The 10284-nt window shown below is 48.7% G+C and overlaps 1 protein-coding gene across 1 annotated transcript in view; it reads right to left on the bottom strand.

The window, feature by feature from the left end:
- Positions 1 to 207: 207 nt before the first annotated feature.
- Positions 208 to 10284, bottom strand: part of DIS2 (Arp2/3 complex, 34 kD subunit p34-Arc) — a 99177-nt gene continuing 89100 nt past the window's right edge. The window contains exons 8-9 of the mRNA XM_086788186.1: positions 777 to 833; positions 208 to 692 (exon numbers count right to left, since the gene is read on the bottom strand). Coding sequence (XP_086644312.1) covers positions 615 to 692; positions 777 to 833 — 135 coding nt within the window. The 3' untranslated portion in view covers positions 208 to 614. The remainder of the gene's footprint in view (positions 693 to 776; positions 834 to 10284) is intronic.

The raw sequence follows: 10284 nt of genomic DNA, 5'->3' as shown, positions 1-10284 counted from the left end.
CACACAGCTATTTCATATTCTATATGCACACTGTGTATTTTTTTAATGAAAAACCCCTTTTTTGCATTATCACAATAGTACTTTCTGAACTTTGCATGATTATTTAACCTTCAATGTGATACTCAAGCCTTGTAACCTCTCTCTCTCTCTCTCTCTCTCTCTCTCTCTCTCTCGCGCGCACGCACAATATAATCCATCAGCCTAATAGAAGGTTTTAACACCAATACCAGGTGTACAACTCTTAACAAAGGTCAGATGCAACAAGCTGATATGTGCAAGTTTTCAAGGACATTTCGAGAACCTGAACCCCAAAAAGGTGAGATCCATATATTTTGAATAGATTGTTCCAGAGATGAATTCAAATTCACTATTTACTTTAATTGAAAGTCATGACTGGTGAAAGCTTTGACCAGAAAAAATTCCCCTAGATCTCCCCATTATCTTAATGGACAAAGTCTGCATGCTTGAAATAACTCACGAGTGTTCATGTCTTACAGAAACGCCTTCTAAAAAATCTTCACGAGGCTTTTAGAAAACCCTCTTTCAAGATTGTAAAAAGTGCCAAGCTACTAAAGTTACAAGAATGCTACATCTGTAGTGCACAGATGGCCCTTTCACACAAGCCGTTTGAATGACCGCCCTTGTGCAGTTTTCTTCTCCTTCTCAACCTCAGGTTTGGCTCGATTCAGAGCCTATGTAAACAAATCAATCGATCAGTTTCACAACATCAGGTCAACTATTGATCTAAAGACTCCATGCAAGAAGCTAAAGTTTACCTGAATGAGTGTTTCCACGCGCCTTCGCATCCTTGTGTGCATGAACGCTTTCGAACACTGTATCCCACATACAAACGATCTTATACAGGAACACACCAGTATTACTAAGCAATGATCATTCAGCAAACCACCATAAAGGAGGGAATCACTTAGCCATTTGCAAGATCATTCCCTAATATTTTTGAATGGTAATGAGTAACTCAGCATAAGTCACTAGTATGAAACCTTCAATTTATTTATGATGGTTTCAGTTACTATCAAAGCTAGCACATCGAACATCATGTTAGGACTGGTTAGCTTGTCGAATATGTTGAATTTACAGCCCTGTCCCTCTTGAGACGCGAATATTCAGCTTATTGGGATTAAATCCATGAGCTTGTCTCATCAAGGATGTGTATAGCCTTCAATCAAGGTGTTAATCCTGGGGGGGGGGATAGAACTGAATTGAAGAATTTTGATTTCTCTTGGGAAATCAATTATTCGAGGAAAATCGATGATTAAATTGCTGAAAATATTCAACTGAACAGAGAAAATCGATTTTATGGAATTTAGTAATGAATTGCAAGAGGAACATGGTTCTTCTCTACATAGCTCCTCGTCATTACAAGACTATAAAATCAGTCTTTCCAAAGCTGGACCGTGGTACTATGGTCCTCTCCAGATCATTAGAAAGAACTCACAACTCAGTAATGGATTGGAATTACCTCTTTCTTGGAAAAAGTTTCACCCTACTTTTCATAAATCATGGTTTAAAAAAATGCATTCCACGTGATTCTCTAGTTCCAAATGCTTCAACATATGTAGCAAAGATTGAAGATGATTGAAGAGACTCAATTAAAGATCCCTAAAAGTTCTTTATGTAGTGACATGGCTTGGATGATTCAGATCCATCATGGCAAAGTCGAACCAAGACTTGCAATCCTGTCCACAGCTTATACAACAATTTCTCATGAGCCACGGTCTTATCATCACGTGCACACCTTCCGACAATGTGACGTGGGCATGTCTTTAGCCACATGAAAGGGCGGATACGAGGCTGGCTATGGCCCAAATTTTGGGGCATTTCGGGCATATATTGCAGCCCAATGTGGACACTATTATTATTATTGGACACTTCTATTTTAATTTTAGGGTTGGTAGCCAACCAACCCTAAAGGCCAACCAACCAGCCCATAAATCATTTTAAAAAGAGAGCAAGGGGATGAGAGTCATTCATGAATTTAGGTGTGTGCTCAGAGACAGTGGGTAACCAGCAGACGAGACACTCCCCGACATAATGTGAGCATTAGTCTTCATCATCATCATCATCAGGGAAGCACTCTCCCACTTTAGGATTTGCATTGCCATCATTGTATTCACATTCATGTGTATACAGTGCATAGTAGATTAGGGCTTATCGCTCTCTCGTTTACTGTGTCTAGTTTATGTGATGGAATCAAGTGTGTGCATGGGTGAATCTTTGTTTATGTGCATTAATCACCATCATTAGCTTCTGCAAATAACACTCGTGACACGCGGAAAGGAAAGTCACTATCAACGCAAACATCTCAGCTTTCCACTTTACATTGGTTTCATTTCAATTATAGCCTCTTGAACCACTTCTAGTTCTTTTTTTCCAGGAAAAAGATCCTTCAATTAGTTAAAGAGAAAACAGCCACAAAGAGCTAAGTGCAACCATGAAGGGCTAAATACAAACTCGCCTGGGGGAAAACCACACCACAGGTGGTCTGTAGTGCCAAATGGGGTCACCGCCTCTATCTGTGACGAAAGGGCCAGGCCTCCAAAGTCTCAAGAAGGCTTCCCGCCGCTTCCGCATGCGGTCAAAACCTCCCTGCAGCTTCCCCCACTGGCCGCGGAGGGTGTGAATGATGTCGAGCCATATGCTCCTGATGGTCTCAGCCGGCGGAGTGTGGGTACCCTCGATGGCCTCACTACATCTAGCACGCCAGATGTGCCAAACTGCTATGCTACTGCAAATCTCCCAATGCTGACATGAGCTTGGACGCCAAACACCTACAGGTGGGGCTGTGACTGGTACTACTGCAATACGATGGTGGGAGACCTTAAGGGCATGGCCTCCCCCATCCTCCTCGTAAGTCCTGACCACTCTAGCCTCGGTGGCCCAAGCGATAGTACCCCAAGTGATAATCCGGGTCGCTGCCCTGTCCCTAGCAAAGATGCGAAGAATCCGTTGTCAAATCTGCTGAGCCTTTGGGCAATCCCAAAGGCAATGTCACTGAGACTCCTGGGGGTGGCCGCACCTCGGGCAAGCTGCTGGCTGCCCTCCAACTGTCAGCCAAGTACCCACTACCAGACTCCTGTGTGCCATCAACCAGAGAAACCACTCCGATTAACATTATTTTTCAAGCATGTTCACGCTTCTTATAACTTATCTTTTTATAACCATGTAAAGCGCTAAATGATAAAAGAGATATGGGATGACCGAGCTTACAGCTTGTGTGATGCCGCCATAGGAATGAGATGTACATATACCTAGGAAGCTAGTTTTGGGCCCCCAATTGTAAATGCGTGTCCGGCCATTATAAAATGAGATTTCTTGTATATAAGACATTTTATGGAATATGAAAAGGGACAATCCCATTAGTCTCAATTGAGTTTTCTCTCTCTCCTGAGATTGCCAGTGTGCTGCTGTTGCCGGTGTGCCATCTATCTCCGACATCTGGATCCTGTGGCCGAGCCTTGCTGTATATGCAAAGAAAGGGGCATCCAGAGTCTCCACCCGATCTATGGGATCATGCCATGTCCACTCTCCAAGGTCCCACTGCAACCGCCTGAGAGGTCGGCACTCCCAAATCCATAACCGCCAAAATCTCTCCCTGGCCACCTTGGCCGGTGCTGGATCTATGTGCCATGCACGTGCCCAAAAACCAATCACCCTCACCCTCTGCAAGGTGCAGCCTTTGAAATCCTCCAAGGGGTGCTCTGATCTCTCTAATCTGCCATGTAATCCAATAGAAAAAGTGAGCAGACAACTGTCCTCATCTGCTCCATAGACCGCCACGAGAATATCGTGTCTGGTGAACACGCCTAGCCATATCGAGGGGGGTCATGTCTATAATAGGAGTCAACCACTCCAGAGGAATAGCCGAGACAATGTCGATGCTGAGCCTGTCTCTACCCCGGATCCCTGTCAAGCCTCTCTCCTGCTCCTCCTGAGGTAACTGCCTGTGTGCAACCCAATCTCCAAGACCTTGCTAGTCCCATGCTCAAGGCGCCGCAAGATATGTGCAGTCAGGCCCCTAGCATGTGGCCACTGGGTAAACGGATCAGGGGGTTCCAGACATAGTCACAAGGGAACGGGAACGTTTTGGGGAACGGATGACTGTTTGGAACGGGAACGAAAAGCTTGAATAAAAGGGAACGGAATCGGGAACGCCACATCATTGCATAAATGTGTTTATAAATTTACTTTATATATCTGTTAATGCTTTGGAAAGAGGCATAGTAAAGAAAGAACCTCAAACCATCTCAGTAGTGGCCATGATAATGCATAGATGTGTTCTACATGATACATAGTTCACTTATATTTCTTACATGGTCTGCGGTGCCATTTTGGAACGGGAACGGGAACGGCTATCTCTATGGAACGCGTTCCCCCGTTCCAAGAGCTTGGAACGGCGTTCCCTTGTGACTATGGTTCCAGATCAAAGGCTGCCGAAGATCTCCTCTAAGGCCACTGGAACAGTCTATCTGAGGGCTGGCCTGAGATGATCCCAAGCACGAAGTAGACTGGCTGCGAATCTGTCCTCAAAGGCAGGACTAAAACCACCGGCTCGCATCTCTGTGAAGATCCATCTAGTACTCTGCGAGGCTCGGAGTGCGGGCTGAAATCCGGGCCAAGAGGAAATCCTTCCAAGGCTCAACTCCGGGTTGGAGTCCTCTGACAATCAACTTGCCCAACAGGGCACGGCTCTGTATAGCTGGATCAATGAGACCTAGCCCCCCTCTGCTACGTGGCTAAATGATCACTCTCCATGCCACCTTGGCCCTCGCTGGCCTCCCATCACTTCCGCCCACAAGAAGTTCCGGATCAAACATTGTACCTAGCCAATACAAGCCCGAGAAAAGGCGCAACACGAGGTGATGTACCACATGGTGGCAAGCAATACCTGGTTTGCCACCACCACTCTACCTACAAGTGATAGCCTCCCCGAGCTCCAATATATAAGCTTTTTCTAAATACTCAGAAGAAGCGGAGCGAGCTGCTGCTCGGGAGAGATATCAATGCCAATCCGGCAACCAAGGTATCGGACTGGAGTGCCCCTCGAGATCCACTGGAAAGCCTCAACTAGTCGCCAAGTCGGGGTGGGTATTGAGCCACCCAAAAACCACACGACTTGTGCCAATTGATCTGTGCTCTTGACGCACGGTAGAAAATCTCTATCGCATCTGCGAATCTTTGGAGATTCCCAGCATCTCCAGCAAGGTAGGCTGCTATGTCATCTCCAAACTCTGAGTCCAATAGCTCCTCCTGTGTGCGGAGGGGAAGGCGCAATCCCTAAAGTCCGGTCCCCTGGGCGGAGAGAAACCTACTCATGGCCTCGGCGACAAATAGAAAGAGGTATGATGCTAGAGGACAACCCTGTCGAACCAAGCGGGAAAGGGGGAATTTGTCGCCTCGGGCTCCCTAAATGAGAACCTGGCTGTGAGATGCTGAATAAAGTCCCGAGACTCCACAAATCCACTCCATGGGGAATCCCATCCAGCTCATAGTGCCCTCTAGAAAGCTCCAATACACCCTATCATAGGCTTTCTCAAAGTCAAGGAGTAGCACAATGAGGTCTTGCTATCGCATCCTGGACAAAGCTATCGCCTCCCAAAAGGTAAAGATGTTGTCTAGAATACTCTGATCCTGAACAAAACCAGTCTGAGTGTCATGGATCAAGTCTGGGAGGATGCTGATGGCCTTGGCCAAAATCTTGTAGGCCTTCCCTAGAAGGGTGATAGGTCTCCACTGTCAGATCTCCAATCTATCACCACCCTCCTTGGGAATCAAATGTATCAATCCCTCTGTGAGCCTCTTTGGCATGGCACCTGGGGGAACGGCCTGCCAGACAGTGCTCCAAAAGATACCTCTACTTGCAGCCACATTCGAGACATAAATGTTGAGGAAGCCATCGCTATCCTCTCCAATCAAAATGGTAACCCACTGAGTACGTCCTGGAACTATGACTCTTGGTCCTGTCACAGACGACAGAAACTGCTCACTAATAGAGACACACTCCTCCTCGCGTCCCTGAAGGGCCGAAGGATGGAGACCAAAAAGTATGACTCTTGCCTGGTAGAATCTTCCCGTAGCAGCGGGTACGCCCCTCAGTAAGATGGTGCTCCTGAAGGAAAAGAATGTCAATAGATCCCCCCCCCCCCTCATAGCTCAATGCAGCTCTCCTCTAAGGACGCCTCGTCTCTGAAAGCACTGAGGCCCCCCTAAGCCCTGAATGTTCCATGAGACAATCCTCATATCAATCTCTGTGAGGCGGAACTACCGGAAATGCCCTCCACTCGAAGAGTCTTGGGCGTGGGCTTAGACAGGGAATAGTCACAATCTGTCCTAGTGCGGAGTCGTGCCAAGTGCGGTGGATCCTGTCCTCCATGTACTGCCACTCTGCTCGAGCGCGAGAGTATGCATACTCTATGCTCCATCAATCACAATGGAGGTATCTGTAAGAAAGGAGGGGGAGGTACTGCGAGAGAGGTATGCATGAACACAAAGAGCAGCACCTCTAGGTTGGAGGTCAACATCTCCCCTCCCTGGTCTCTATGGGAGGATCCACCAAGCTCCATCTTGGCCAAAGGCCATAGATGAGTAAGAACGTCGGTGATCCAGAGATCTTGCAGATGATGTGATAGCTCAACTACTTGATCCTTTATGGTAGCGGCTACTGACTCTGGATCCCACTCTGTCTGAGGGACTGCGCTCAAGGGAAAAGAGAAGATCATCGTGCCATTCTCTGGCGTAGAGGGTCTGGAGTGGTGGAAGACCACACATACCCTAATAGGGACTACGGTCTCCTCGAACCTATATGTCCCTTCCGTCAGAAGACACCGGAAGAAACTATAATCCACACAGGCTGCCCCAAGATCTTGGGGGGCCCACCTGGAGACTCAGGTGGGAGAGCCCTCACTGGTGAGGCTGCAATAATCATCTCCACCGGCTCTAAGAAAGGATGAATCAGGCGGCGAACGGTACTCGCCGGCTGTCTCCTCTCCGGGTCAGGGGCTGTAGGGGGCCGACGAGGATCCTCTCGAGAGGCCCGCGGGGCGGGCGGGGGGGGGGGGGGGGGAGGATGGAAGGGGAAAATGGAGCGACTGCCGAAAGAGTCGGAGGCGAGGGTGGGGGAGGTGGCGGGAGAGGAGGCGAGAGGAGTGGGAAGGCAGAGAGTCTAGAGAGAGATGCTACTGAGAACTATCCAAGGGAGAGGAAGGCTGCTGGGAGGGAAGGCTCGACAGGAAGGCTGCTGGGGAAGGCTCGACGAAGCGAGGGTGGGGTCAACCTGGCCCACTGGGCACTGAAGGCCACAAGAGAAGTTGCGACGAGGAATCGGCCGCCACCTCGGGGGGGAGCGGGGGACCCTCTCCGTGACTAGAGGGGGCCCGCCGTCTGTAGGTGGGTGCTGTGATAAGCGCTCGAAACGGTTCTATGACAAAACCAAATCCTCCTGCATGTTGCCAGCTTGGCACGCACGGCGGCGAACGCTCAGCTTTGGTGCTCAGTTGACGACCGGGGCGGGGGCCAACCGTCTACCACTCTCCGGTTGATGGATCATCCATGGTCGGAACCTGGTGCTCCGCGGTCTGGGAACCTGCTCCTCCCTTGGCTCCCTGATGAGCATCTGAGTGGGAAGTAGGGGGGGGGGGGGACCACCGGGGGCGAGCGCCTAGTCTGACGTCGAGAGCAAACTCTGGCCAGATGACCCATCTGTCCGCAAATAAAGCATTAGCCTGGAAGGCCAAAATACTCCACTCGCTGCATAATGGGATCGCCCCGAAGACTCGGAATAGATATCGTGTGAGGCACAGAATCGGGCAAGGCAATACAAATGCGGAGAGATGGAATCCCCGCTGCTCGTGCGAGGGCTGAGGCAACGGTTTTTTTTTTGGGGGGGGGGGGGGGATTCCATCACTCTCCTAATGGCACCACCAATCACTAGGAGAAGAGAAAGGTATTCCTTCTTGAGGCCTGGGAAGGAGACTATCACAGGAAAGCCTAAAACTCCAGCTAATGGGTCAGATGCCGAGTCGAAGCCGTGCTGCCACCGTGCAAATAAGGCCTGGGCCATACGCAATGCAATGGGGCTTAGCTGCACGACAAGATAAGACGCCGCTGGTGAGTCGAACTCAACCTGGTAGTAGCCGCGCCCCAAAGGATGAATATCTGTGATCTTTGATGGTGCACCTAGGAGGCTAGCCTGAAGAAGATCTCTAGGTTGGCCACGTGCAGGGCGGCTATCGACAATCTTGCATACCAGAGTGGAGGCCTCTAGGGATGCGACAGTTGTAGCGAGAAGCTACATGTCCACTTTGGAAAACGAAAGGCAGGTAATGGCAGCCTCGGTCAGGGGAGACGGAGCGGCTGCCATGGAGTCCTCCTGGGGGGCGAAGACCAGAAGAGGCCGAAACTTGCCGAAACAATGAAGAAATACCCACAACCTGAGAGCGCTGCCGGAGGAACAAGGATGGGCTAGAGATGGCGGAGAAGAGAGGAAAGGGAGGGGCAGGGGGCACAGAATAGAAAAGAAAAGAAAGAGAAAAAAGAAAAAAGAAAAAAGAAAAAAGAAAAAAGAAAAAGAAAAAAGAAAAAGAAAAAAGAAAAAGAAAAAAGAAAAAGAAAAAGAGAAAGAAAAGGAGGAGGAGGAGGAGGAGGAAAGAAAGAGAAGAGACAGGGGCGGGGGGGGGGGGGGGGGGAGAAAGAAAAGAAAGAGAAAAGAAAAGAAAAGAAAGAAAGAAAGAGAAAAAAAGAAGAAGACAACCCCCCCTCCCCCCCCCCCCAAAAAAAAAAAAGCAAAGAGGGGGGGAAAAAGAAGAAGAAGAAGAAGAGAAAGAAAGAAAAGAAAAGAAAAAGAAAAAAGAGAAGAAAAAGAAAGAAAGAGAAAAAAAAAACAACGAAGGGCAAGGGGGCAGAAAAGGAAAAGCGGGCTAAGAGAGGAAGAGGGGGGGGGGGGGGGGGTACGCGCACACAGTGAGGGGGAGGGAAGGGCAAGCGAAATGAAACGGAAAGGAGAGAGGGGTTGCCGCTGAGGGGGCAGGCGCAGCTGTGAAGAAGGGGCAGGAGCAGCAGGCGAGGGGGGGGGGCAGGCAGAGCCACAGGCAGTGGGAGGGGGGAGCGAGAGAGAGAGAGAGAGAGAGAGAGAGAGAGAGAGAGAGAGAGAGAGAGAGAGAGAGAGAGGGTCGCGATACTACTCGTCTTTTGAACCACTTCCAGTTAAATGAACAGAGTAGCTATTAGAGATGGCATTTAGCCGATATAAATCCACACTCCATGGATTAAACTTTGAGCCAAAGGTGCTTGATTCGAACTTGGCCATTACTATGGCATGTGGCAGCGAACGGCCTGCTCCTGATCATGCTTGAGAGCATCAAAACATGCAGTATAGTTGTTTCTCGTACGCGTACGAACGAGTTCGTACGGTACGAGTTTTTTTTTTCCAAAAAAAAATTTCCTTGGAAAAAAAAATTCCAAATGCTAAAAAAATATAGAAGCCCTGCTTTACGAAGATCCCAAATGCTCGCAATACTCCGCAACTTTCGTGTCCACTCAGTATTCCATATGGGGTTGTTGAGAGACCTAAAAAATCTGGCGAGGTAGACTAGTGTGTACACTTGATTGGTAGGATGAGAGAATCTTGCTACATCACTTGGGGATCCCTGGTATAGGTAGGCTAGACAATTAGATTCTCAAGTTATGCACGAGGGAGAAGATTTGGACATGGCCATTTTGATCTAGAGAGGAGTCCCTAAACTTATCACCCTAGATGCACTCCTTGTATTTGTGCAAGGACGGTCCCTTAGTCATAAACACTACACTGGGAAACCTTTGGTATTGCATTACCCATCCAGGTTCTTTTTTGGAGACAATCGGGAGATCCAACCGGGAGAGACACATATCCATGTTCTGGTTCCTCAAGCACCGTAGACTCCGCCCCTCCCAACCTTCCCTCACATTCAAGCTTGAAGCTCCATAGGTTGTAAGTGTAAAAAATAAAAACCGTATTTTATCGTACGGTATCCGAAAATTTCATATCGTACCAAAAATTCCCGTACGGTATCAGTATCGTATTTTCGTACCGTGACAACCATGCATGCAGTCTCTCCACTATCCTCTAGTCGTCCTCTCAAAATTTTGGTCCTCAGAAAGACGCCCCATACATCAGAGCCGGGCAAACCGAAGTCTCAAATAGCCATCATTTGGTACTAGGTTCTTGAAATGGGCCTAAAAACACTCTCCAAACCACAGAGAGAGAGAGAGAGAGAGAGAGAGAGAGAGCTC

This window comes from Cibotium barometz, chromosome 52, assembly GCF_041138505.1.
Source record: "Cibotium barometz isolate CiBa-2024 chromosome 52, ASM4113850v1, whole genome shotgun sequence".
Classification (NCBI taxonomy): Eukaryota; Viridiplantae; Streptophyta; class Polypodiopsida; order Cyatheales; family Cibotiaceae; genus Cibotium; species Cibotium barometz.
This window is presented reverse-complemented; position numbering and strand designations above follow the sequence as displayed.